At 40.2% G+C, this 27,888-nt stretch overlaps 3 protein-coding genes and 1 non-coding gene across 9 annotated transcripts in view; 2 read left to right on the top strand and 2 right to left on the bottom strand.

Moving 5' to 3' along the window:
• Positions 1-1,753: 1,753 nt before the first annotated feature.
• On the top strand, positions 1,754-1,918 carry LOC112839843 (U1 spliceosomal RNA). Its single transcript, XR_003212301.2, has one exon. It is a non-coding gene; the product is annotated as a U1 spliceosomal RNA (small nuclear RNA).
• A 2,806-nt stretch (positions 1,919-4,724) lies between these two features.
• On the bottom strand, positions 4,725-19,854 carry AK6 (adenylate kinase 6). The gene is made up of 5 exons (XM_025892918.2): positions 19,749-19,854; positions 18,525-18,617; positions 9,785-9,843; positions 9,131-9,276; positions 4,725-5,294 (listed from the first exon to the last, which is right to left on the bottom strand). The coding sequence occupies exons 1-5, from the start codon at positions 19,774-19,776 to the stop codon at positions 5,102-5,104; spliced, it is 519 nt and encodes a 172-aa protein (XP_025748703.1). The 5' UTR covers positions 19,777-19,854; the 3' UTR covers positions 4,725-5,101.
• On the bottom strand, positions 16,738-19,773 carry TAF9 (TATA-box binding protein associated factor 9). Of its 2 annotated transcripts, none has more exons than XM_073905382.1 (2): positions 19,749-19,773; positions 16,738-17,778 (listed from the first exon to the last, which is right to left on the bottom strand). In XM_073905382.1, exon 2 carries the CDS (start codon positions 17,759-17,761, stop codon positions 16,964-16,966), a length of 798 nt encoding a protein of 265 aa, XP_073761483.1. In that variant the 5' UTR covers positions 17,762-17,778; positions 19,749-19,773; the 3' UTR covers positions 16,738-16,963. The 2 variants fall into 2 exon arrangements, with proteins under 2 accessions (XP_073761483.1, XP_025748607.1); XM_025892822.2 differs by lacking the exon at positions 19,749-19,773 and adding an exon at positions 18,525-18,617.
• RAD17 (RAD17 checkpoint clamp loader component) overlaps positions 19,614-27,888 on the top strand; it is a 33,494-nt gene continuing 25,219 nt past the window's right edge. For 2 of the 5 annotated variants that reach the window (XM_025892896.2, XM_025892902.2), the window contains exons 1-4: positions 20,102-20,231; positions 21,455-21,558; positions 24,035-24,289; positions 24,808-24,891. In XM_025892896.2, the coding sequence (XP_025748681.1) occupies positions 20,216-20,231; positions 21,455-21,558; positions 24,035-24,289; positions 24,808-24,891 (459 nt within the window). In that variant the 5' untranslated portion in view covers positions 20,102-20,215. Of the gene's footprint in view, positions 19,751-20,101; positions 20,232-20,545; positions 20,590-21,454; positions 21,559-24,034; positions 24,290-24,807; positions 24,892-27,888 lie in introns of those variants that run through there. The other 3 variants (XM_025892899.2, XM_025892897.2, XM_025892900.2) reach the window with 3 other exon arrangements.

The raw sequence follows: 27,888 nt of genomic DNA, 5'->3' as shown, positions 1-27,888 counted from the left end.
GAGAGAGGGAGGGAGGGAGATCATGAGTGGGGGAAGGGGCAGAGGGAGAGAAGCAGCAGACCCCCCACTGAGCTGGGAGCCTGGTGTGGGGCTCGATGCAGGTATCTATCCCAGGGTCCCAAGATCATAACCTGAGCCAAAGGCAGACGCTTAACCAACTGAGCTGCCCAAGTACCCCTTAAAGTTTATTTTTAAGATCTCTACATCCAGTGTGGGCCTGCAACTCACAACCTCAAGATCAAGAGTCTCATGCTCCACTGACTGAGCCAGCCATTGCTCTGAGGTTCACTTTTTGATATGCATGTCCATCATTTTAAAAATTATTTTCCCCATTGATTTGCCTTTTGCACCTCCATCAAAAATTGCCTGTATTGGCATGGGTTTCTTTCTCGACTCTCTTACTCTGTTCCACTGATCTGTGTCCATTCTTTCAGTATGTCACATTCTCTTGCTTGTCTTTAATAGCAAATCTTGAAAGCAGGTACAGTAGGGTAGTTTGTTTATTGTTTTTTTTTTTTTTTTACTTTGTTCTTCTGTTTCAGCATTGTTTGGCTACTCTAGTTCCTGTATGTCTCCATATAAGTTCTAGAATCAGCTTTTGTATGGATTCTCTTTGGAATTTCTACATAATATTGTTAACTGAGAATAATTTATTTTTTCCTTTCAGCTCAGTATGTCTTTATTTATTTTCTTGCCTAATGCACTGGTGAGGACCCCCAGGATGACCAAATGACCATTTGGCTTTTTATTCACTAACCTTGTAAATTTTTTTTTGGTAAAGATTTTATTTATTTAATTGACAGAGACACAGCGAGAGAGGGAACACAAGCAGGGGGAGTGGGAGAGGGAGAAGCAGGCTTCCCACAGAGCAGGGAGCCTGATGCGGGGCTTGATCCCAGGACCCTGAGATCATGACCTGAGCGGAAGGCAGACACTTAACAGCTGAGCCACCCAGGTGCCCCAACCTTGTAATTTTTTGAATCCTCCCTTCCATAAAAATAAGCCCCTTAGACAATAAACCTCTGAATGGATTTCAGGGGTCTGTGAGTCTTTGAAAAACCTAAAAAACATTTTATAGTAATATATGTGTATCTGTCTTCCTTGGAGGAAGTGTGTTCATAGCTTATATCACTGTCAAAGGGATTTATGTTATCAAAAGGGTTAAGGAACTAAATTTTACATAAAAGTCTAGGTATATATAAATAATTTTCATGACATTTCATGATTTTTTTTTTAACCTTGGACTCTCCGCACTCCATAGGAAATGATAAATGTTTCTTGACAGTTTTGAGCGCCATCACTTTTTGTTAAAAGCCAACAAATTTAGGGTGCCTGGATGGCTCAGTCGTTAAGCGTCTGCCTTCGGCTCAGGTCATGATCCTAGGGTCTTAGGATGGAGCCCTGTGTGAGGCTTCCTGCTCCACGGGAAGCCTGCTTCTCCCTCTCTCACTCCCCGTTTGTGTTCCCTCTCTCGCTGTCTCTCTCTGTCAAATAAATAAATAAAATCTTAAAAAAAAAAATTAAATGTTGGTCAGGGATTGGTGGTAAGAAGAAATATAGATGAAGTGAGACCAAACCCCTTTTTCAAAGCCTGCACAAGAATATATATACCAACGAGGGCGGGCAAAAGGAAAATAGTCAGTGGCTATGCATACATCTAAGCTTATTAAGGCATTCATGAGGAACTGAATACATCTTATTAAGAAGTCTCATTTACAGAAATAGAAAATGATTAAAAATTTGATACACTTTTATACTTAACCTCACGGGGTAGATACCATGATCACTAAGGTGGTTTTCCCAGGGTGAGGCTCATCCATTGCACTCCGGATGTGCTGACCCCTGCGATTTCCCCAAATGTGGCAAACTCAACTGCATAATTTGTGGTAGTGTGGAACTGCATTCGCGCCCTCCCCTATTAAAAAAAGAGGAAAAAAAAATTTGGTACACTTTTTATCTCCTTTTTTAAAGATTTTATCTGAGAGAGATTGAGGGTGCACAAGTGGAAGGGAGGGGCAGAGGGAGAGGGAAAGGGAGAAGCAGACTCCCCGCTGATTAGGGAGCCATCGATGTGGGGTTCCATCACAGAACCCTGAGATCATGACCTGAGCTGAAGGCAGACACTTAAGTGACTGAGCCACCCAGGTGCCCCTCTCCTTAAGTTTGTTTTAGTCTATTTAATAAAAAACTTAACAATTAGGTTTGAAAAAAACCAAACAGTAAATGGGGCTATTTCTAAGACCTTCATTTTTTTTTAAGGATTTTATTTATTTACTTATTATTTATTTTTTTATTTGCGAGAAAGAGGAGAGAGAGCACAAGCAGGGGGAGGGCTAGAGGCAGAGGGAGAAGCAGGCTCCCGGCTAAGCAAGGAGCCCGATGCAAGACTCGATCCCTGGACCCTGGGATCATGACCCGAGCTGAAGGCAGACGCTTAACTGACTGAGCCACCCAGGCGTCCCTAAGACCTTTTTCTTCAAATAAGTGTAAGATGTTAAAGAGTTGTTACTAGTTTCACATGAAAACATAGGACTGAAATTAGTAAGTATATTTACAAAATTCCCAAAAGGTGTATAGCTCCATATTAAACTCCCTAATAGATCATAATCTCCCTTCTGTTGAAGGAAAACCTTTATGATGAATCAGTTTTAGTGTTAAGATAATTAGCAATCATTTGATAATTTAGTGAATCCCAGTTAATGAAAAGAATACTGTCTTTTCAAACAGCCATTAGTATTACTAAAAATAGTAATCTCAGACTCTTAATCTACACTGGGTATAGAGATTACTTAAATAAAACTTAAAAAAAAAAGGGATCCAAAGAAGATGTAGGAATGATATATATTTTTTAAGATTTTATTTATTTTGACAGAGAGCGAGAGGGAACACAAGCAGGGGGAGTGGGAGAGGAAGAAGCAGGCCTCCCACCGAGCAGGGAGCTCAATGCAGGGCTTGATGCAGGGCTCGATCCTGAGCCGAAGGCAGATGCTTAACGACTGAGCCACCCAGGTGCCCCATAGGGATCATCTTCTAATAGGCATATGAAAAGCAGCCCAGGGTGCATGGGTGGTTCAGTCAGTTAAGCCTCTGACTCCTGATTTTGCCTCAGGTCATGATCTCAGGGTTGTGAGATCCAGCTCAGCATCCCGTTCTGCTGGGTGTGGAGCCTGCTTGAGATTCTGTCTCCTGTTGCCCCTCCATCCCCCCACCCTGCCCCAAAATGAACCAAAATGAAGACCACTGAAGACCAGAACGAAAGATGACAATTTCATCCACAGGATGACTATTAGATAAACAGTAGCAAGTGTTGGCAAGGATGTGGAGAAGTTAGATACCTATTACAAAGATGGTGGGAATGTAAAGTACTGCAACCACTTTGCAAAAACAGTTTGGTATTTCCTCAAAAAGTTAAACTCAGTTGCAGTATGACCCAGCAATTTCCCTGTATACCCAAGAGAATTGAAAACCTACATCCACAAAAAAAAATGTACACATATGTTCAGAGCATAATTTTAAAGACCCAGAAGGGATACAACCTAATCATGTAACTGATGGAATGCATCAACAAAAGGTGGTACACACAGTGGCATATTATTTGATCATAAAAATGAGGCGCTGGTACAGGCTACAACATGGATGACTCTTAAAATATTATGCTAAGTCGGAAAAGCCAGGCACAAAAGACCACATATTGTATGATTCCATTTATATGAAATGCCCAGAATATGCAAATCCATATAGACAAATCAGTGATTCCAAGGGGCTGAGAGAAGGGAAAAATGGGAAGTGACTAATAGTACGGGACTTCTTTTGGGTGGGGTGATAAAAATGTTATATATGGAATTAGTAACAGTTGATGTGTGATGGTTGCACAGTCTTGTGAGTATAATAAAAGCCAGTCAATTGTGCACTTTTAAATGGTGAATTTTATCTTAATTTAAAAGAATAGGGGGGCGCCTGGGTGGCTCAGTTGGTTAGGCGACTGCCTTCGGCTCAGGTCATGATCCTGGAGTCCCGGGATCGAGTCCCGCATCGGGCTCCCTGCTCAGCGGGGCGTCTGCTTCTCCCTCTGACCCTCTTCCCTCTCGTGCTCTCTCTCATTCTCTCTCTCAAATAAATAAATAAAATCTTTAAAAAAAAAAAATAAACACTCCCTTTAAAAAATAAATAAATAAATAAAAGAATAGGGAGGTCTGTATGTTCTGAGATGATATACTCTCCGTAACATATTAAATGAAAAAAAAATACAGAACAGCATACACAGCATGCTTCCACATGCTTAAAGAAACTAACATACACACACACTTCCCAAGCATAAAATCTCTTGAAAAGAGACACAGGAAGCCAGCAACATTACTTCCTAAAGGGAGGGGGGGTCTGGGTGGCTGAAGAATAGGGATGGCCTGGAAGGGAAACCTACCTTTCCAGTATACTCTTTTGTACCTTTTGGTTTTTATACATAGTATAAGCATTACCACTTAATCATGTGTTTCTTTTTTTATTTTTTTTATTTATTTATTTATTTATTTTTAAAGATTTTATTTATTTATTTGAGAGAGAGAATGAGATAGAGAGACAGCATGAGAGGGGAGAGGGTCAGAGGGAGAAGCAGACTCCCTGCCGAGCAGGGAGCCCGATGCGGGACCCGATCCCAGGACTCTAGGATCATGACCTGAGCCGAAGGCAGTCGCTTAACCAACTGAGCCACCCAGGCGCCCCATGTGTTTCTTTTTTTAATTTAAGAAATAAAAATGAAAAACTCTGATGTTTTATCCTTAGTCTTAAGTTTTATTTTAAGGGATCATCTTCATTTTCTTTTGTAACCAGCTTAGAAGATTTGGTCAGATTTATTTATTCTTCAGCAGTTGAAGCATTTAAGATGACAGTTTTTACTCTAAATCCTTAATGATATTATATATACTATACTTGAGAATGTTTTGCTTTCTCGTGGAGAAAAAAAGCCCAAACATAAACCTTTAGATTATCCATCTACTAGTCCTGCAGCACAATCTTAATAAGAAAGTTTTACTGATAACTGGACAATTTATTCATTATGGCAGGGATATAACAAGAGTGGTTGTAAAGTGGCCAGTCTTGTAAGTCAGGAGCTATGATCCTTGATCCACTGCTCAATCCACTTCAATATCTGATTGATATTATCCTCCAGATCTTCTGGTTTATTGCTGGGCAGTTGATGTACTATTTCTTCCTTGTAGGATGCTAATGCTTCTTCATAAAGAACTTGAAAAATTTCACACTGAATATTGTCTTTTAGTTTCTTTTCATTATAACCCCTGGAAGGCAATGAGGAGAAAACAAAAAGCAAACTGAATGACATTAACTGAAATTTTAGAAACATACTAGAAACTGGACACTTTTTTTTTTAAAGATTTTATTTATTCATTCATGAGAGACAGAGGGAGAGAGAGAGAGAGAGAGAAGCAGAGGGAGAAGCAGGCTCCCAAGGAGCAGGGAGTCTGATGCGGGACTCGATCCCAGGACCCTGGGATCACGACCTGAGCCGAAGGCAGACGCTTAACCGTCTGAGCCACCCAGGCACCCCTGGACACTTTTAAATACATGAAAAATCATAAAAATACTTCTTGTAGTCTATTTACCTTGAGAAAATAAGACTGGCACCTGTAAATATGAGAGACTTTTTTGACAAGAGGGTTAAACTAAGGTCCAGTGTTTAGGTTTATTTTAATTTTCTCCCCACAATTCGTCATCCACTCAGTTAGCAAACATATCTACCTAGCTCAAGCCAGATATTGAGCTATGAAATAAGTCTATAGCTGTGGTCCTAGATTTCAAAAGCATTAGATGTGCTAAGATATAGACAGATAAAATAACTAGATGGCATATAAAAATGAAATACTCGGGCGCCTGGGTGGCTTAGTTGGTTAAGCGACTGCCTTTGGCTCAGGTCATGATCCTGAAGTCCCGGGATCGAGTCCCACATCGGGCTCCCTGCTCAGCAGGGAGTCTGCTTCTCCCTCTGACCCTTCCCCCTCTCGTGCTATCTCTCATTCTCTCTCTCTCGAAAATCTTTTTTTTTTTTTTTTTTTTTTCTCTCTCGAAAATCTTTAAAAAAATGAAATACTCATGGGGGGCGCCTGGCTGGCTCAGTCGGTGGAGCATGTGACTCTTGATCTCGGGGTTATGAGCCCCACATTGGATGCAGAGATTACTTAAAATCTATTTAAAAAATGGAATACTTACAATGGGAACACTATATACTAATTGGGTACTTGATCATACAGATAGATCTATCTATGCTTTCCCAATTCCAAAGACATTTAAAGAAATTACATAATCTTTAGGCAGATATGTAAATTAGTCAATTAGCTAATGAAAAAATAAAGAAAATATTCAAATTCAAATTAGTTCAACCTTGTAACAAGATTAAACTGAACTACTTAAAAGGTGATTAGCTTTATGAAAATACAACAGAATGGGAGAAAATTTTTGCACATCAAGTACCTGATAAGAGATCTGCATCTAAAATATACAAAGAACTCTTAAAAAGAAAGAATAATCCAATAAAAAATTGGGCAAAGAATCTGAAGAGCTCTTTCTCCCAAGAAGACATACAAATGGACAGTAAGCACATGAAAAAATGTTCAAAATCATTAGTGATCAAGGCAATGCAAATCAAAACCACAATGAGATACTACTTTATATCCACTGGGAAGGCTACAATCAAAAAGACAGATAACCAGTGTTCTCAAGGATGTGGAAACACTAGAGGCTTCATACATTCCTCTTGGGAAGGTCAACTGATGCAGCCACTCTGGAAAATAGTCTAACAGTTCCTCAAAAGGCTAAACATGTGTTACCGTATCACCCAGCAGTCCCATTCTTAAATTCCATATCCAAGATAAATGAACACATAATGTCCACAAAAAACCACAGGCACGGATATTCATAGCAGTATTATTTATAATAGCCAAAAATGGAAACAACCCAAACATCTATAATCTGATCAATGGATAAATAAAATATGGTATATCCATACGATGGAATAGTATTTGATAAAAGAAATGAAGTACTGATACATGCTGCAACACAGATGAACCCTGAAACATTACGCTAAATAAAAGCCACAAAAGGGGCGCATGGGTGGCTCAGTTGTTGGGCATCTGCCTTCGGCTCAGGTCATGATCCCAGGATCCTGGGATTGAGCCCCGCATCGGGCTCCCTGCTTGGCGGGAGGCCTGCTTCTCCCTCTCCCACTACTTATGTTCCCTCTCTCACTGTCTCTCTCTCTCTGTCAAATAAAATCTTGAAAAAAAAAAAACAAAAAAAAAACCTTATTTAAAAAAAAAAGACCACATACTGATTTCATTTATATAAAACATCCAGGAATAGGCAGATCCACAGAGATAGAAGGTAAATTACCAGTTGCCTAGGACTGGGGGGCTGGGGATATATGGAGAGTGACTGCTAATGGGTATGGGTTTTTTGGGAGGAGGGGGACAATGAGCATTATCTAAAATTGGTTGTAGTAATGGATGCATAATTCTGTGAACATACTAAAAACCACTGAATTGTATACTTCAAATGGGTACATTTTATGTATGTGAATTTAGTAGAGCTGTTTTTCTAAAGGTGATTACTTTGTAACTTTTTCAGTGGCTAAAAACAAAAGAAGCCTAGATTTCTCATAGCTTTTTCAGACCTTGTCAGTCTGGCTATTTACATAAAGCAGTGATTTTTTTTTAAAGATTTTATTTTTAAGTAATCTCTACACCCAACCTGGGCCTCTAACTTACAACCCCAAGATCAAGAGTCACATGCTGTGGGGCGCCTGGGTGGCTCAGTAGGTTAAGCGTCTGCCCTCAGCTCAGGTCATGATCCCAGGGTCCTGGGATCCAGCCCCGCATCGGGCTCTCTTTTCAGCGGGGAGAACTCCCTCTCCCTCTGCCCCTGCTTGTGTTCCTGCTCTTGCTGTCTCTCTCTCTGTCAAATAAATAAATACAGTCTTTAAAAAAAAAAAAGTCACATGCTGTACTGAGCCAGCCAGGTGTCCCAAAACAGTAAATTTTAATAAAAATTTTAAATTGGCTTGTTGGAGAAAAGGATGTATACCATTATGGTCTCTCTTACTTCCCATTTAAAATACTTTTAATGGTAGAGGCGCCTGGGTGGCTCAGATGGTTGAGCGTCTGCCTTTGGCTTGGGTCATGATCCCAGGGTCCTGGGATCGAGCCCCGCATCGGGTTCCCTGCTCAGCTGGAAGCCTGCTTCTCCCTCTCCCACTCCCACTCCCCCTGCCTGTGTTCCCTCTCTCTCTGTCAAATAAATAAAATCTTTAAAAAATAAATAAAATACTTTTAATGGCTTTTCACTGCCAAAAGAAAGATGATTAAAGTTTTAGGTCTAGCTCCAACTCTCCCTGTATATTTGCTACTATATTCTTGGTGCAAGGATTTTGCAAGTATCCCATGCAGTGATGGTTAGTGAGAACTGACTACCACCGTCAGAGAGACCTTCAAATTCTAATCCTGAATTTAGGGGCAAACTTTTGGAGCTTCCCTCCTGAGATTGTCTTGTAAATCCTTCTAGAACCTCTATCTTTCCCAGCTTGAATCAAAAGACAGTGGTAAAATGTTTCCCATAAAAATTTTCTCTTTTTTGGTTATTCTGGATTAAGTCTGATGCCCTCTTGGAAGAACCAACTCAAATATATTTTAAAGGTGGTGAAATGTTGATTTATCATGTCCGTTTTTCATAAACTCTCCCATTCATGTTGAGGGGATAATGTGAGAGGGTAATGTTCAATCAATCAGTAGTCAGAGTATGTCCTTGGCTTGGCTGTTCTCCCAGCAAGGTTTTACTTTAAGGAAAGAGCATAACTAAATAGGGTTGCTGTATAGTATATTTTACTGAATCAAACTGTCAATTGCAGTATTAATTTACTCAGTTATACACTGCTGCCTGTGTTTTACACATGGATCTTTTTCTTTTGGATTCACAACATTGGTACCATATAGACATGGTTTATAATGAGAGACCAAAAATCACATTTTCAAATAGAATCCTTTATCATGGTAATACTGGCCAATTTCAGGAATCTGAATAAAGGTTTATATCATACTTTAAGAATTCATCGTTTTTCCTTTCTTACCTTGTTTCAAGTCTTTTGTACAATACACTGTTATCTGCTTGCAGCACAAAAACTATATGAAACCAGCGTTCAGGAAAGAAATCACAACCATGGTAATCAACAATAACTCCACCTTCGCTCATTTGGTTTTCTAATTCATCAACTACCTGTGAGAAAGGGAAAAAAAGAATGCTCCTTAAAAAAAAATGAGGTCAACTTTCCTATTAAATTTTAAGAAGTATACTTTATAGGGGCACCTGGGTGGCTCAATTGGTTTAGTGTCCAATTTTTTATTTTGGCTCAGGTCGTGATCTCAGGGTTGTGAGATCAAGCCCCGTGTCGGGCTCCATGCTGGACATGGAACTTGCTTATTCTCTCTCCCTCTCCCTCTGCTCCTGCCCTTCCCCTTGTGTTCTCTCTCTCTCTCTCTTTAAAAACAAACAGGGGCACCTGGGTGGCTCAGTCATTAAGCATCTGCCTTCGACTCAGGTTATGATCTCGGGGTACTGGGATCGAGCCCCGCATCGGGCTCCTGGCTCCAAGGGAAGCCTGCTTCTCCCTCTCCCACTCCCCTTGCTTGTTTCTGCTCTCGCTAACTCTCTCTCTGTCAAATAAATAAAATCTTTAAAAAATAAAAAAATAAAAGTATACTTTATTTAAAAAAATTGTACTTACTCTGTCTTCATCTAAAATGGGGCATCCATACTCTTCATCATAGCCATCATATAACTGCCCTAAAAGAGATTTACATTGGCATATTAAAGTAGTATTTCCTAAGTAACTCAGTAGTCTTCAATTAATTTTATTTTTTTAATGATTTTATTTATTTATTTGACAGAGAGAGACACAGTGAGAGAGGGAACACAAGCAGGGGGAGTGGGAGAGGGAGAAGCAGGCTCCCTGCCGAGCAGGGAGCCCGATGCGGGGCTCAATCCCAGGACCCCAGGATCATGACCTGAGTGGAAGGCAGACGCTTAATGACTGAGCCACCCAGGCACCCTAATACCGATTTTTAAGTTATCAAAATTGAAACCAACTAAAAAACGAGTAATTTCAGAATTTGTGGGGCTGTTAGAAGAGGATTGTATTTTATTTTTGTTGAGCTACTGTTTAGTGGGAAGAGGGGACACATGAATACAAACACACGCATTAACAGCAGATTAACATTTATAACATTTATAAGGCTAAGGAGATGGAACTCAGTAAAAGCAATGACAGATTCTCGTTTCTAAGAATGAGCCCTCTGTCACGGAGGTGACATCTTCGTGGGAACTGGGGAAGAAGAGTCAGAACCCAAGTGCTCCTGAACAGTATTGTTACTTCTAGATTTCCAGTATCCCCAAAACCCACAGGTTAAAGAAACATCTTACTTTAGGAAGCAAAACAAGAATGATGGGCAGTTATAAAGAAGGCAGATTTAAATCTCACATTAGAATTTTCCAACAAATCAAAACTGGCTTTCAAAGATGTCTTGCTTTAGAAGGTGATACATAGGAGCACCTGGGTGGCTCAGTCGGTTAAGTGTCTGCCTTCAGCTCAGGTCATGATCCCAGAGTCCTGGGATCCAGTTCTGCTTTGAGCTCCCCAAGCTCCCTAGGCTCCCTGCTCAGCAGGGAGTCTACTTGTTCCTCTCCCTCTGCCCCTCCCCTCCACCCCTACTTGTGCTTCTGCTCTCTCCCACATAAATAAACATAATCCCACCCTCACCTGAATCTCTAAGAGAAAGGTAATAAGGCAGGCTTAGACCATCCTTTTAGCCATCTCTAAGAGCATGCTATAGTCTTCCCACATCTTTCCCTTGGGTATTTTGGCAAAGGTTAGGGACGCCTGGGTGGCTCAGTCGGTTAAGCATCCGACTTTTGATTTCGGCTCAGGTCGTGATCTCAGGGTTGTGAGATTTAGTGCCTCGACAACAGGCTCCCTGCTCAGCGGGAAGCCTGCTTCTCCCTCTCCCACTCCCCCTGCTTATGTTCTTGCTCTCACTATCTCTCTTCTCTGTCAAATAAATAAATAAAATGTTCAAAAAAAATGTGCTATTCAGACATCCTCTACCATTTACTTCTAACCTGAAAAAATTTTAAGTGATAAAATGATAAAAAAAGTTCAACAATAAGGAAATACTTAAATCTCGGTTTTCTAATTTGATGAAATATAATTAAAGTAAATATTAAGGTAGTATTATGTAGTGTAGACTAGATTGCACAAGATAAATGCTTATAACACAAAGGATAAAACATAAAAAGCAGAATTCAAAGTTGTCTGCAACAGGGCCAAAGATTAGAAGAAAAACAAAAGATGAAAATAAATTAGGATTTGGAGTACTTTTCCTGTGTATTATTTTTTCAAAAGATTTTATTTGAGAGAGAGAGACACACAGCTAGAGAGGGAACACAAGCAGGGGGAGTGGGAAAGGGAGAAGCAGGCTTCCCTTGGAGCAGGGAACCCAATGCGGAGCTTGATTGCAGAACACTGGGATCATGACCTGAGCCGAAGGCAGACGCCTAACGACTGAGCCACCCAGGCGCCCCTTCTGTGTATTATTTTTACAATGGAACAAAATCTAATACCTACTGCTGATTCTGTACTATGTTGGAATCTGAAATAGATAAATACTGATGTTCCTTCACATTTTAAACCCTTGACTTTTAAGACTAGTGAAATCATTAAAAATATATGCTGTCAGCAATGTCCACAATAGCCTAACTATGGAAAGAGCCAAGATGTCCATTGACAGAGGAATGGATAAAGAAGATGTGGTATATATACAATGGAATATTATGCAGCCATCAGAAGGAATGAAATTGGGCGCCTGGGTGGCTCAGACTGTTAAGCGTCTGCCTTCAACTCAGGTCATGCTCCCAGGGTCCTGGGATTGAGTCCCGCATCAGGCTCCCTGCTCAGGGGGGAGCCTGCTTCTCCCTCTGCCTGCTGTTCCCACTGCTTGTACATGCGCGTGCGTGCTCTCTTTCAATAAATAGATAAAATCTTTAAAAAAAAAAGAATGAAATCTTGCCATTTGCAATGACGTGGATGGAACTGGAGGGTATTATGCTGAGCGAGATAAGTCAGTTGGAGAAAGACATGTATCATATGACCTCACTGATATGAGGAATTCTTAATCTCAGGAAACAAACAGGGTTGCTGGAGTGGTGGGGGGCGGGAGGGATGGGGTGGCTGGGTGATAGACATTGGGGAGGGAATGTGCTATGGTGAGCGCTGTGAATTGTGTAAGACTGATGAATCACAGACCTGTACCTCTGAAACAAATGATACATTATATGTTAATAAAAAAAAGAAGATAGCAGGAAGGGAAAAATGAAGGGGGGGAAATCGGAGGGGAAAACGAACCATGAGAGACTATGGACTCTTGAGGAACGAACTGAGGGTTCCAGAGGGGGGGGTTGGGGGATGGGTTAGCCTAGTGATGAGTATTAAGGAGGGCACGTACTGCATGGAGAACTGGGTGTTATACGCAAACAATGAATCATGGAACACTACATCAAAAACTAATGATGTAATGTATGGTGATTAACATAACATAGTAAAAAAAAATATATGCTGTCAAAAATAAAGACAACTACTGCAATATTAACTTAGAATTAAAGTCTTTATACTGCAATGCTGAAATGCAGGATTTCTTAAATCATGTTAATGTAGTTTAATAGTGTAATCCAAGCTTTCAAATGTTCACTTAAAAAAAAAACATTTATCAAATACCATGTATAAGTGTCTGTAGGGTTAATGATTTAACAGTGAGCAAAATGACCAGGAAGGCAAACATTGTCTTTCCCTCAAAGAGTTTACAATAAAATGAGAGAGGACAGACAAGTAACCTAGAAATTATACTAGGATAATACTTTTAATGTTATGATTCCTGGTGTTATAAGAGCAAAAGTATGGACACCTATTATGTTAGGAACATAAACACGGGATATTAGGGGAGGCTTCCTGGAGCAAGTGACTTAAGGGGAGACTTGAAGCAGTAACCAGAGGAAAAAAGTAGGGAGGACTATTTTCAACAGAGAAAAAAGGTATTCAAAGCAAGAGAGAATTAGGAGGGGAGGACTCAAGGGAGGGAAAGTCTCTTAGACTAGTTGGAAAATAGATGATAAAGGGTCAGGTAAATTAAGGCCAGATCAAAAAGGGCCTTAAAGGTTGCAGAGTTAGACTTTATCCCAAGGCAAAGTAAAATCATTAAAGCATTTTAATCATGAAATGACATGATCAATTACAAATATTTTTAAATAATTTTGATTTTTCTGTAGAGAATGAATTGAAAGGAAGCAAATCCAGAAGCAGGGACACCAAGGCTACTGCAGAATTTTAGATGACTGATTATTATAACCTGTACCACAGGGAATGGAGAAATGGATTCTCAACTTCATTTCAAATTTCCCCAAAAAAGGGAAAAATGTATGCTTTTAATTTTTTTAAATTATACTACTTCAGAAAGTTTCCATTGGAAGTCAGATTTAGAGTTGTGTATGTATAGGGTCCTAATCTAGAAGAGATGAAAAGGCTTGAATTGATTAAACTACCAAAAGCTTAGGGCCCCTGGGTGGCTCAGTTGGTTAAGCAACTGCCTTCGGCTCAGGTCATGATCCTGGAGTGCCTGGGATCGAGGCCCGCATTGGGCTCCCTGCTCAGCAGGGAGTCTGCTTCTCCCTCTGACCCTCTTCCCTCTCGTGCTCTTTCTCTCTCTCTCAAATAAATAAATAAAATCTTAAAAAAAAACTACCAAAAGCTTAGAAAATTAATCTTCTCTCAACAAATTTTTATGATTTATTTAAAGTTAGGTTAGTTGCAGAAGAAAAATGATTGTGGGGCCAGTTAAATGGTAAGTTCTTACTTCAAAAGATCTTCCCAGCCGTTGTTAAACTATAAAATCATTACATTTTCTTTAACTGCCATCCTAGAATTTATACACTCACGTGAAAGCTGTTATTTAATGATCTTGGGATGCTGTTTTGATGCTGTTGCCAATACTAAAACATTTTCAGATTTCTTACTTTATATAATTTTTAAAAAAGATTTTATTTGAGAGAGAGAGAGCCCATGAGCAGTGAGGGGGGAGGAGCAGAAGGAGAAGCAGACTCCCTGTTGAGCAGGGAGCCCGATGTGGGTCTCAATCCCAGGACCCTGGAATCATGACCCAAACCGAAGGCAGACACTTAACTGAGCCACCCAGGTACCCCTAATTTTTTTTTAAAGTAGGCTCCATGACCAACATGGGGCCTGAACTCAACCCTGAGATCAAGAGTTGCATGCTCTGACCACAGAGCCAGCCAGGTGACCTTCAGATTTCTTACTTTGGAAACATATTTACATTTACTTCAATCCAACAAGAAGCTTATGTCTGTGACACAACTAGTACACGAAGTTAATTGGCTTGGAAGGATTGAGTACTTTAATACCTGACCTTTTTTTTTTTTTAAATACCTGACCTTTTATGTAGATAAAGCACAACGAAATCTACTTAGAAAAGTTAGCAACAAAATGTGACATTTGAGTTGGGCCTTTTATAAGGTAGGTAAGGAAGAGCGGGGCGCCTGGGTGGCTCAGTTGGTTAAGCGACTGCCTTCGGTTCAGGTCATGATCCTGGAGTCCTGCGATCGAGTCCCACATCGGGCTCCCTGCTCAGAGCAGAGTCTGCTTCTCCCTCTGACCCTACCCCCTTTAATGTGTTCTCTCTCTCATTCTCGGTCTCTCAAATGAATAAATAAACTCTTAAAAAAAAAAAGGTAGGTAAGGAAGAGCATCTGTAGGTGAATAGAATAGCACGTATAAAGACATGGAGGTGAATTCCCAGTGCCTGAGGAACAGTAAGTGCGCTGTGCATAGACTGAAGGGGACTCAGGAGAGTGGCTGCAGGGAAGGCTGAAGGCAAAGTATGACCGTTCATCATCTATATATTATGGAAGATGGACTTTATCAGAAAAAGTTCAAGTTTTATTACTTTTCCCTCTTTTCTAAGACTAATAAAGAAGGAAGGAAAAGAAACTTAAGGAGTAAAAGATTCAGCAGAAATGGGCTTTAAAATGGGATGGGGACCATATCGATTTTTTAGGCAAACCATAAAGATTTATAGGGCAAATGCATCTGTGTAGTGTTTGAATGTGTCTCTATGCATGGGTAACAGGAATCACGAGTGGGCAAGTTCAAGTACGACTTCAGAGCATGTGCTTTTTAAGTCTGTTAGTTTGAAGAGGTCTGGGAACTACCAAGGTGGCTACCTTTTGTAGGTGTCTAGGAGTTAGGCTCTTTTAAAAGGGAGTGACTGGTCCAGAGTGGATGAGATTACTAAAGGGAGGGGCAAAATTACAATATAGCTGCACTGAAATCGTGGGGAAAGAAGTATATGGTGGGGGGAGGCGCCTGGGTGGCTCAGTCAGTTAAGCACCTGTCCAGCTGTGACCCCAGGGATTAAGCCCCGCACGGGGTTCCCTGGCTCAATCGGTTAAGCATCTGCCTTTGGCTCAGGTCCTGGGATCGAGGTGCACCCCCCAATCCAGTTCCCTGCTCAGTGGGGAGCCTGCTTCTCCCTCTCCCTCTGCCCCTCCCCCTGCTTTGTGCATGCACAATCTCTCTCAAATGGATAAATAAATCTTTAAAAACCACAGAGGACATTTGGGACTATACACGGTTAGGTGTACATACACTGGCTAAAACAGTGTCAAGTACAAGTATGAAAGGAACCAAATGTCTAGTGTTACTGTTCCTCTCAGTACTATTCGTAGTACAGCAACTTAAGTTTAAAAATGTTAAATTCAGTGGGTTAAGATAAACTGGAAGACTGAAACTGACAACTGTATGTGACTCTGAAATCACTTGTCAGAGAATGTAAAGTTCAACAGGCAAACGAAGAAAACCAGATTTTATATAGGTATAAAATGGGAGACTGACTAGCCATGTAAAACAGCAAGCAAATACCTAAGTTTTATTAACTATACTTAAATACCAGACCTGGGTTAAAAATATGAGCATGATACTGACTTACAGTACCAAAAATATGACAAAGCTAAGATGTGCAAAAGTGAGTCACAAAAAGGGATAATGAAAAAATTTTTAAAGTTTTAAAGTGGGGACATTCTGGGAGACACACCAAGGTGTCCTTAAATATAACCAGAGATAGAAAAATAGGACCCAGGAAGAGGCTGAGTGACTGAAGAGAAATCCAAACAGATGAAGTGGACTCTCCAAAAAAGAGACATGGTTACACTTCAGCAATCTTAGAAAATGGAGCCATAAGAGTGACTTATACACCAGAGATCATACTGTGATCCAAACATCTGAAGGGGCACCTGGGTGGCTCAGTCACCCAGTCAAGCGTCCGACTCTTGATCTGAGCTCAGATCATGATCTGAGGGTTGTGAGATCGAGCCCCACGACGGGCTCTGCACTCAGCGTGGAGTCTGCTTCTCCCTCTTCCTCTGCTCCTCCCCACCACTCTGTCTCTGCTTCGTTCCCTCAAATAAAATCTTAAAAGAAAAAAATAAACATCTGAGGACACCAGAAGTACCACTTCACTGTTTATGAACAGACCACAACTTCAAGTTGTTATCAGTTATTCCTGTTGTTGACACTTAAGAAAACTGCTTCTAAAAACATAACTGCCAAAGTACCAATGATCAAATTGATGAACAATTTTATTTTTACACTTAAAGGCTGATGAATAACCATTACTAATCCTATTAAAGAAAACCCAACATCTCAAGTGGAAAGGATAACCATATTTACTCATTAAATGCCAGTTAAGTTTTCTACAACACAACTTGAAAATACCCAGCATGCATGTTTAATCTCAGTACAATGGTTTCAAGACCAAGTATACATGTTACAGGCATCAAGGCTAGATTACAAATTATCATAGTCATCATCGTCATCATCATCGTCATCGTCATCATCTTCTCGTTTTCTTTTCAATGCATTTGATGATTCATTGGCAGTATTTTGTGATGACACCATGTTAGTGGTAATAAGAATGTTTTTAGACCCAATTAATGATGGATTAATCAGAACATTCTGAACTGCGGATGTTGCAGGAATTGATGCTTTTACAGTTGGGGACTGTGAAGTGGGCATCTGTACTGTAAACCTTTGCCCTGTGAGGGACATTGGAGTCCCTACTTTAGTTGACACAGACATGGTTTGTGGGGTTGGTGTGCCAAGTGTGGGAGTACTTGGTCTGCTAGTAACTGAACCAACACTTAACCGTGGAACTGTTATTCTTCCCGCAGAAGTAGATGCCTTTTTTTGTAAAGATTTAAGTCTATAGTTTGGAGCAGTCAAGCAGTATCTATCAGGTGGCAACCTGGGGCCTGAATATGGCTTGATTAATGGCAAAGGAGTTTGATTTCTTTGCCTTGCAATATCTAATAAAAAATCTCTTGGGGGAGGAGAGGTAAAAGACTGATCAGCACGACACTGGATGGCCAATCGCACATCATCTGCATCAACAGTGGCTTTCTTAGCATGGCTTGAATAAATTTTTGCATCATCTAGAATTGTGGTCACATATCGGAAGGCAAACTCCAACATCTGATTTATAACTCTTGGCTCATATTCTGTAATCCCCATATCCTTCAGGATTTGTGCCATCATCTGTGCATCTTTCGGCATGCTCTTGGGAGAAGCCATCTTGCCAGACTCCATGATATCCGTTGATCAGACTTTAGATCGTTTGGAAAAAATATGTACATTAGACCAAATCTGAAATAGTTACTTTAGTAGCAACTGTCAGGAACTTCAAAAAATTTTAAATACTGTTAAGTTTTTGAAAATATATTTAAAATTGTTAAATCTTTTTAATTTTAATGAGGCACTCTTAAAAGTTCGCTTTAAATTTATTGTATTTCTATCCTGTACAAATCATTACAGAATAAAAAAATGAAGTCACAAATAAGGAAGTAATAAAAGACAAGGAGAAAACAAGGTAAAATAAAAACATTTATCACTTTAGAATAATGTGCAGTTGTGTGCAGGCATGCAACTATCAAACAAAGCTAAGAAACCATAGAAGAAGTCATGTCCTACTGACTGAGTTCAAAATAATCTGTCCTTTCAGTGAGATCTATACTCACCATCTCCACAAATATGTTTGGTACCATCCAAACCTTTATGTGTTTGCCCATACCAAAAACATTCTCCCCAAGTCCCATCTCTTCATGGAAGCCTTCCCAATTATTACCATTCAGAACTACTGGCCAACAAGGTGGGGCAGGATGGGGTAGAATGGTCAAAACAACCATAACATAGTACTACATACATGTTACTTTCTCTTTCTACCGGTTTCCGACAGAGCATAAATTCCTTAATGGCACGCTGTCTCTGCTTTTTGTACCCTCTCACAAGCATAGTACTAACATTCCATTACCTACTCTCTTTTTTTTAAAACCAACGCCAATGTATCCCTTACCTTCTCGAGCTAAATCACCCACATTAATGTATTTCAGTCCTGATCTTGATGCAAGTTCTTTGCCTAGCGTGGTTTTTCCAACCCCTGGTGTACCTGTAAGACAAGCCACAGATGCTTGTTAGACTTTAGCCACCTATCTACCCCTTTTAAAGTTTTTAACAACTGAAATGAAAAATGTCCTAATTAGTAATTCTCTGTGAATATACACTATAACCTAATCAAAAACTACTCAAAGCCTGTTGCATAATGGATCTCACCAAGTGTATTTGTTCTGTCAGGAGTGGGGCTTGGGGGATTCTGATACCAATTCGCAGACTGCCTGCCACCACAACAGATACTCCCAGAATAACACTAGCCATCTCAAATTACCATCATTTATTTGCTTTAATTTTTAAAAAATTAAGAAATTACTGGGGCGCCTGGGTGGCTCAGTCGTTAAGCGTCTGCCTTAGGCTCAGGTCATGACCCCAGGGTCCTGGGATCTAGCTCCGCATCGGGCTCCCTGCTCAGCGGGGAGTCTGCTTCTCCCTCTCCCACTCCCCCTGCTTATGTTCCCTCTCTCATTGTCTCTGTCAAATAAATAAATAAAATCTTTAAAAAAAATAAAAAAAATTTAAGAAATTTCTTATGGAAAAAATTTAACCAGTATGAAAGACGGCTATCGCCCCGGGGATTTTACAGTAAAAAAGCTTCTGATGCTAACTCAATAAACGTACACCGCAAGTTAATTACCCTACCCTATAAATATTCGAACCCTTTTACCGAAAAGTGATTGTCAGATACAAAGGAAAATGAAATATAGCCCAGGAAGGCCTAAGGACAAGGCGTCCAGCATTAAAAGACCTACTAAGGGTCAGATAGTAAATTACATTATCTCGCTAAAACTCTACAGACAACCCTGCTAAAAGAAATCAAGAGAATTTTACAAACAAAAACCAGATTCCGAAAGATTCGGCAGTCTGCCAGAAAGGGGACCTGAATAGGTCTCCCCCTCTCACCGAGCAGCCTCGGGCCAACACAATCAACATTCCCCGCCCCCCACCCCGCCTCCCGCAACGGTCGGAGGAACCGGTCTCGAGGCCCCGACAACTGCCACGCCGCGCGGCCCTCCACTGGCCTCGAAACGTAACACCGAACGCCACCCCTTCAGGCGCCCGACACCCCACGGCACTCGGTGCCCTTGGAGTACCCCGCCGCCCAGCGCCTCCCCACTGCGCGCCTGACCGGTGAGCAGGATGTTCGGGAGCAACATGGTCCTCACCGCGCTGGCTCCGGGCGTCTAGGCCCACGAACTTTACGCACAACAGGGAGGAGCCGGAAGCGGCGAGCTGCGGCTAGCGCCAGTGGCCCCGTGGGCTTCCCGGCCTTGTGCGGCACTCGCAGCCCGTCTCCACCGCCTAGTCACTGAACACTGGTTACCTGGCCTAATATAGCACGCTTGCAGCGCAGAGTCCAAGGCAGGGGCACAGGTCGGGTCCGCGCTTCGGGTCAGGCAATGCGGTAGATGCCTAAGCCACTGGCGCCGTTGGCGGCCGCCCTTCTGCCTGTGTCGCGGAAGCGCCGACCGGCCTAGAAGGTCCCCGGGAAGCGGGACCTCTGAAAGGCTCGGCGCTGAGCCCGGGTAGGGTCGGGTAGTTGCCCTTCTGCTGGAGCAGATCCGGGCTCCTTCGCTCCTTTCCGCCCACGAGGGGATGAAGCTCCCGGAAAGTAAGGCCGCCGCGGCTGCGGCTTTGGTCTCTGTATGTTCTAGAGACGCGAACCCATCTCTGCCTTCACGCCTCCCCGAGCTCTCTTCGCTCCTCCTCCCGATCTGCCCATCCCATTTGGGGAGAGAGGGTGGGGGTGCAAAATTCTGGCCTGGAGTCGGGACATGCGAGCTCCTCTCGGCTCTGCGCTGATTAGTAGCATTATGTTGGACGAATGTCTGGGCTTAGTATCCCCAGTGCACTGTGTGAGGGCGGGTGGTGGGTAAGCTAGAAGTATTCTTGAAGGTCTTTTCTACCTCTGACGTCTCATTTCAGGAACCTGACATCATCCGGGACAGTTATCTTCTTTTTTAAAGGAGGTAATTGTCAGTCTTGTTTATAAAGAGCGACTGCAGTCCTAACCGTAAAAACAGTCTGCGTCTTTTATTTCGACCTGCCAACTATATTTACTCAATGAGTGTTTTTTCCACCCATGTATCTCTTTGAATCTCCAAAGCAAAAACCTCTTTAATGTGAACAGTTGTGTGTGTGTGTACAATTTATTTTTTCGTGTATGGAGGCTTTTACACGTTATATACCGTATGTGCGTCCAAACCTTAAAGTCCAATACACCTTCCAGTTTACAAGTTTGTGGACCTTAAAAAACGTTGCTTCGAGCTCACTTAAAACTGGTGAATTCACTAGTTTATGTAAACATTGGAGAATTATTGAAGTCGGAAAACAATGTTGTCCCCAAATTTCTAATATGTTCAAGTAAGGAAAAGAATTACAAAGAAATATACAGTTAGATTTAAAGTCTTTTTCCAAAGTAAGTGAAAGTCTGAATTTGTTACATGGTGAGTTTTTTTTGAAATTTTGCGGGAAAAAACCCTGGAACTGATTTAAAATGAGGGAAATTTTAACTTTCAGCATAAAAGCTGCACAAATAGAATTGTCTGATTTTCTCACTGACAGAATGTCGAATATGTGCTTTTTCTGTTTTCTCTAATACGTTATTCAGTCCATATGAAAGACTGTTATACCACCACATGTGGATTATTTGACAGAGTTATAGTGATTAAAAGTAAACTTTATTTTAGCATTTTGACTTATTCACCTATGTTTACTATGTCATCTCATTAGTTCTTGAGCCTTTATCATACTGTGTATTATATCAGTTTATATCACTATACATCTATTTTATAGTTTTTCCTAATTTGAGATTCTTTTCTTTTGTTTTCTTAGGTGAATTATACTTTAATGTACTACAGGTTGTACACTACGGATGGAAACTATTAAAGTTTATAATGTCAAAAACTTTTCTTAGACCAAAGGTATCTTCCACAAAGGTATGATACACTAAAATGGCCATGTAATAATTGCCCAAAAAAGAATGATAATTTTTGTGTATGTTCTTAATGACTTATTATTGCCATCAAAGTAACAATGTCCAGTATCTGTTGTAATTGGTGATCTAAAAATTTAATAAGTTGTGAAATGACTAAAAGCACAACCTTCATTTTTAAAAAGGTGTTTACAATTCCAGTCACAAAGAAAGGCTGAAAACTCTGGAATGAAGGATCAATAGAAGAAAGAGAAATATATGAGTCGTAGTTAGCATTAAAGTGTAACAATGAGGGGCACCAGTGGTTCAGTTGATGAGCATCTGACTCTTGGTTTTGGCTCAGGTCATGATCTCAGGGTTATGGGATTGAGCTCTGTGACAGATTCTGCATTCAGTGTGGTGTCTGTTTGGGATTCTCTCCCTTTCCCTCCCTCTCCCTCCTACTCTGTCCCTCTTCTCACTGTCTCTCTCTCTTTCAAATAAATAAATAAGTAAAATCTTTAAAAAACAGATAAATAAAAATAAAGCTTAACCACAAGTCCTGCCTCTTAAAAACCATATGTTTTTGTGTGCCAGTTCTCAGCAAGGCTAGTGGTAGAGTAGGATTGGGTCAGTCTGTATCATGCTCATTTGCTGGGTTGTTATTTTCCTACTGGTGGGTCTTATTTTTCTCTGATCTTAAGTAAATTATTAAACTTTGCTGTTTGTCTTTTTCCCAGTAAATAGGAGTCCACATTTATGTAAGAAATAAAACTATAAAATGTATAAGTAACTTGCAGGTCAGAATAGCAAGATCAGATTTGCTATCAAAAGTTTTACTATAACATGGTATTTTTACATCCTCTCTTTTTTTTAAATATTTTTTTATTTTGAGAGAGAGAACCTATGCAAGCCGGGGGGCGGGGGGCTGGGCAGAAGGAGGGGGAGTCTTAAACAGGCTCTGTGCTGAGCATGGAGCCAACTCAGGGCTCAATCTCACGACCCTGAGATCACAACCTGAGCCAAAACCAAGAGTCGGAGCTCAACTGAGAGCCACCCAGGTGCCCCACTTTTTTGTTTTTTTATATTTTATTTATTTATTTGAGAAAGAGAGAGAGAGAGAGCAAGCAGGAGCTGAGGGGAGGAGCAGAGAGAGAGGGAGAAGTAGGCTCCCCACTGAGCAGGGGGCCAGAGGTGGGGCTCAATCCCAGGACCCTGGTGAGCTGAAAGCAGATGCTTAACCGACTGAGCTACCCAGGTCCCCCTAAACTCTTAAATTAGAAGCAAAGAGCCAAAATTATAGTACTATAGACAGTCTTTTGAAGAAGAGGAAATGAATTATTTGGCTATGACTGTAATTTTTTTTCCATAGGTCTTCATTTCTTTACTCACTGATAATATTCCTACCTTTGTCCTTAAAGGGGGAGTGAAGTGTGACTTTCATTCCTGAAATAGTTCTAATCCTCAACTTGCTTTTCCTTAGCATTGTCTAATAAATGGTTCACAACTATGGCTGAGTATTCTTCAAGGAAAATATAATCTCGGTTCCACCTTATTAGCTAGCCAAGGAATTTCAAAAGCCACCTACTAAGCTAGGTTTTTCTAGATTTATACTGTAGGAATATTAAGAAAATTCATCTTAAAAATTTTAGTTACTAAAAAAACCTTTTTAATACTTCCAGGTATTTTTAGGTTCAAACTGCTTAATTCATCATCTTTCTCTGTGTATCCTTACAAAGGATTCTAAAGAAAGGGTAATGAAGGGAAATGTGGAGAGATCAGCAGTCTCTATAGACCAGAAGAACATGAAGTAGAACTCACTGATTTTGTACTCTATTATCCCAGTTCTGTTTTCTTAGACAAATTTGGGAAACAAATCATCCTCCCTGGAAAGCCTGCCTCCCTTTTATGAAAGTACTATTTGCTTTAGTGGGCTGAAGAGAAATAAAATCAAGTCATGATTACAAATTATTCATAGCATCAGGATTCTTAGACTCTTATCTTCTCAGAGTCCTAAAGCTGATAGGGATTATTTGGATATATGCAATGGTTCTTAGTTTGTGAATGTATTAACCTGGTCAAGGCAGAAGGTTTACTCTTATGGTTATATATGGTTAAAATAAGATTTTATTTCTTTGTTTTACTTCTTTTTTGACACATAATTTTAATATTTGTGTTTCAGACCTACAAATGAATTTAAGAAGAATCAGCCTATTCTATACTAGGAAGGTTATAATTAGTAAAAAGAATTAAGTTTGTATTCTATATTTCTTTATATGGCATTTGTCATTACCCTGGTCAAGTGGACAAGTATGCATATGTACCTACTATGAAGTAAATAATACATATAGTGCCAGCTTTATTTAAAAAACTAATTTGTGAGGTTTTGATTTAAAATGTTGCAGATATGTGAATATATGTTTTTTTTTTTGGAGAGTAGTTTACTTATATGGGGAACAGATGTAGATAATGTAATATTTACATGATTTCTTTTTTTTCAGGTAACAGACTGGGTAGACCCATCGTTTGATGATTTTTCAGAGAATACAGGCATCTCTATTACTGCCACATCATTAGGTGTGAATAACTCAAGTCACAGAAGGAAAAATGTGCCTTCCAGATTAGAAAGTAGCAGATTTCAAGCTAGAAAAAGAGAAAAGCCATCTTCCTCAGAAAAGATTTATGGTCTAGAAAATTCAAAAGAGTATCTGTCTGAAAATGAACCATGGGTGGATAAATACAAGCCAGAAACTCAGGTACTAAAAAGGATGCAAACAAGTGCACATAATTTAACTTCAGGAAGGAGAGGAATGTATATTTTCAGATTATTACTCATAAAATATCTTTCTGAATGAATTAGAAAAAAAAAAAGTAATTCCTAGTTTTTTTATGTTCCATGACTCAGCATTTCTCAGGTTATTCTGAAATTGTACCATTGGTTATTTGTCATAGATTTAATTTAATCCCAACATAGAATTTTATTTTTTTCTTAAATGTAATATCTCTCCCTGTTTATTCCCTTCCCAAAATGTATTTCAGGATTTTAAAAAATCATGTAATTCCAAACCTGCCCCATATTCTCATACAATGGTGTCAGTGTTAAGAACAGAATTTTTCAGTATAAAAAATGAAGTGTAATAGCAAAGACTTTTTAATTCTTGTATCATGTTGTTTGCTAGTTTTTTCATTAAAAATGCTTAATTTAGATTAATGTGTGCTGCTGCACCAGAAATCCTTGAGTTAAAATGTTTTATTTTAAACTTGAAATTTTTAGCATGAACTTGCTGTGCATAAAAAGAAAATTGAAGAAGTTGAAACCTGGTTAAAAGCTAAAATCTTAGAAAGGCAACCAAAACAGGTAATTCAATAAGAAATGTGTTTTAAAATATGTAACATCAAATGATTCTCTGATTTACAGTTGGTTGTAAGAAGTTAAACTTTTTTTATTTTATTTATTTATTTATTTTTAAAAAGATTTATTTATTTATTTTGAGAGAGTGAGAATGAGAGAGAGAGAGAGAGAGTACATGAGAGGGGGGAGGGTCAGAGGGAGAAGCAGGCTCCTCGCTGAGCAGGGAGCCCAATGCGGGACTCGATCCCGGGACTCCAGGATCATGACCTGAGCCGAAGGCAGTCGCTTAACCGACTGAGCCACCCAGGCGCCCGTTAAACTTTTTTTAAAGATTTATTTATTTATTTGACAGAGAAAGAGAAAGTGCTCACAAGCAGGGGGAGCGGCAGGCAGAGGGAGAGGGAGAGGGAGAAGCAACCTTCCCACGGAGCAGGGAGCCTGTATGGGGATTGATCCCAGGATCCTGGGATTATGACCTGAGCCGAAGTCACATGTTTAATTGACTGAGCCACCCAGGCACCCAGAAGTTAAACTTTTATGATGACTTTGTTAAGTCCAGATCACCTACAATAAAAAAGTCTCTGATTTACTACTACAGACTTCGCTAAGAGACTCAGAGATTTTGAGTTTTCTCCTTTACTTTTACTTCTTTTCCCCACTTATGTCTCATCATCATCATAAAGCATAATAAACCAGTTAGGGTTCTAGTATATTTAGCACATCAGATTATCTCACGCTGAAGCAAGCAGGCAAATTACATATTAGTTTTTGTACTAAATACAGCCTAAAACAGTCATCATTCATTTTAAGGCAGATGTTTTTTGTTTCACTTCCTACTTCTGTAATTACTTTTAGCCTCCAAGCTAGAATATTCTTTCTCTCTCTTTTTAAACTTTATTTTGAGATTCTCTAAACATAAAGGAAAGTAGAATAATAAATGAATACTCTTATGCCTATTATATAACCATCATTTTCACTCTTAAATATTCAATTATGAATATGTGACATTTCAGTCAGACTTCTGGAAACATCAGTATGCCTCTTTTTCTTTAAATAAAGCATTTTTCCTAACTAACTGTATATACTATTATTCTGTCTAAAAAAATTAATTCCTTTTTTTTTTTAAGATTTTATTTATTTATTTGACAGAGAGAGACACAGCGAGAGAGGGAACACAAGCAGGGGGAGTGGGAGAGGGAGAAGCAGGCTTCTCATGGAGCAGGGAGCCCGATGCGGGGCTCGATCCCAGGACCCTGGGATCATGATCTGAGCAGAAGGCAGATGCTTAATGACTGAGCCACCCAGGCACCCCACAAAATTAATTCCTTAATTTTATCTAATGCTCGTTTCATATTCACATTTCTCTATTTGTCTGCAAAATATCATTTATGGTGGATCTGTTACAACCAGGATCTAATAAAGGACTACATGTTGCATTTGATTCTTACTCCTCTAAGGTCTTTTAAAATCTAGAATGGTCCTCTTTTACCCTTTTTTTTTCTCTAAGACATTGACTTACTGAAGAGGCCAGGCCAGGTGACATATAGAACTCTCACATTCTGGATTTGTCAGGTGGTTTCCTCTTCGTGATGATTAACTTGTTCTTTTACCTTGCATTTCCTATGGCCTGGGAATTTGAATCAAGAGTTTGATTAGACTCAAGTTCAGCATTTTAGTAAGAATACTTTTTAGGTCAGGGGTCCCTGGGTGGCTCAGTTGTTAAGCGTCTGCCTTTGGCTCAGGTCATGATCCCAGTGTCCTGGGATCAAGCCCCGCATCGGGCTCGCTGTTCTGCAGGAAGCCTGCTTCTCCCTCTCCCACTCACCCTGCTTGTGTTCCCTCTCTTACTGTGTCTCTCTCTGTCAAATAAATAAAATCTTTTTTTTAAAAAAAGAATACTTTTTAGGTCATGGTGTATGTTTTATATTACACCATATCAGAAAACATATTTGGTTCTTCTGCTGTCTTTCATGTTACGTTTGATCACTAAGTTAAGGAAATATAATCAAAAATCTTTTTTTTAAGATTCTATTCATTTAGGGGCGCCTGGGTGGCTCAGTCGTTAAGCGTCTGCCTTCGGCTCAGGTCATGATCCCAGGACCCTGGGATCGAGTCCCACATCGGGCTCCCCGCTCGGCGGGAAGCCTGCTTCCCCCTCTCCCACTCCCCCTGCTTGTGTTCCCTCTCTCACTGTGTCTCTCTCTGTCAAATAAATAAATAAAATCTTTAAAAAAAAAAAAAAAGATTCTATTCATTTATTAGAGAGAGAGAGAGCATGAGTTGGGGGCGGAGAGAGGGAGAAGCAAGCTCCCTGCTGAGTAGGGAACCCACCAACTAGCGGCTAAATCCTAGGACCCTAGGATCATGACCTCAGCCAAAGGCAGACACTTAACTGACTGAGCCACTCAGGCGCCCCAATAAGAGAAATTTTCCCTTGCAACTGCAACATAATCTATGGGCATAGAGATAATTTCACAATGTTAAATGTCTAGATCCCCAGCAGTCTTTCACATAAATGCTTTAGTGTCTATTTTCAGCCCTTGCCTAAATCAGTTATTTTGTTAAAATTGTGAAATGGTGATGATTTTTTTTTTTTTTAAGATTTATTGGGACGTCTGGGTGGCTCAGTTGGTTAGGGGTTGTGGGATCAGGGTTCCTGGGATCGAGTCCCACATCAAGCTCCTTGCTCAGCGGGGAGTCGGCTTCTCCCTCTGCCTGCTGCTCCCCCTGCTTGTGCGCGCTCTCTCCTCTTTCTTAGACAAATAGATAAAATCTTTAAAAAAATAAAAGGTTCTTCCCTCTAAGAAGTTAGACTCTCACCAATCATAATATTCTTTATTATACAAAAGTTCAATGATAACAGTAATTATAAGACATTCAAAATTTTTGAGGCGCGCCTGGGTGGCTCAGTCATTAAGCGTCTGCCTTCGGCTCAGGTCATGATCCCAGGGTCCTGGGATCGAGCCCCGCATTGGGCTCCCTGCTCAGCGGAAAGCCTGCTTC

The sequence above is a fragment of the Callorhinus ursinus genome, unplaced genomic scaffold (assembly GCF_003265705.2).
Source record: "Callorhinus ursinus isolate GAN/ISIS: 27379988/994484 unplaced genomic scaffold, GSC_fseal_2.0 scaffold23, whole genome shotgun sequence".
Lineage (NCBI taxonomy): Eukaryota > Metazoa > Chordata > Mammalia > Carnivora > Otariidae > Callorhinus > Callorhinus ursinus.
This window is presented reverse-complemented; position numbering and strand designations above follow the sequence as displayed.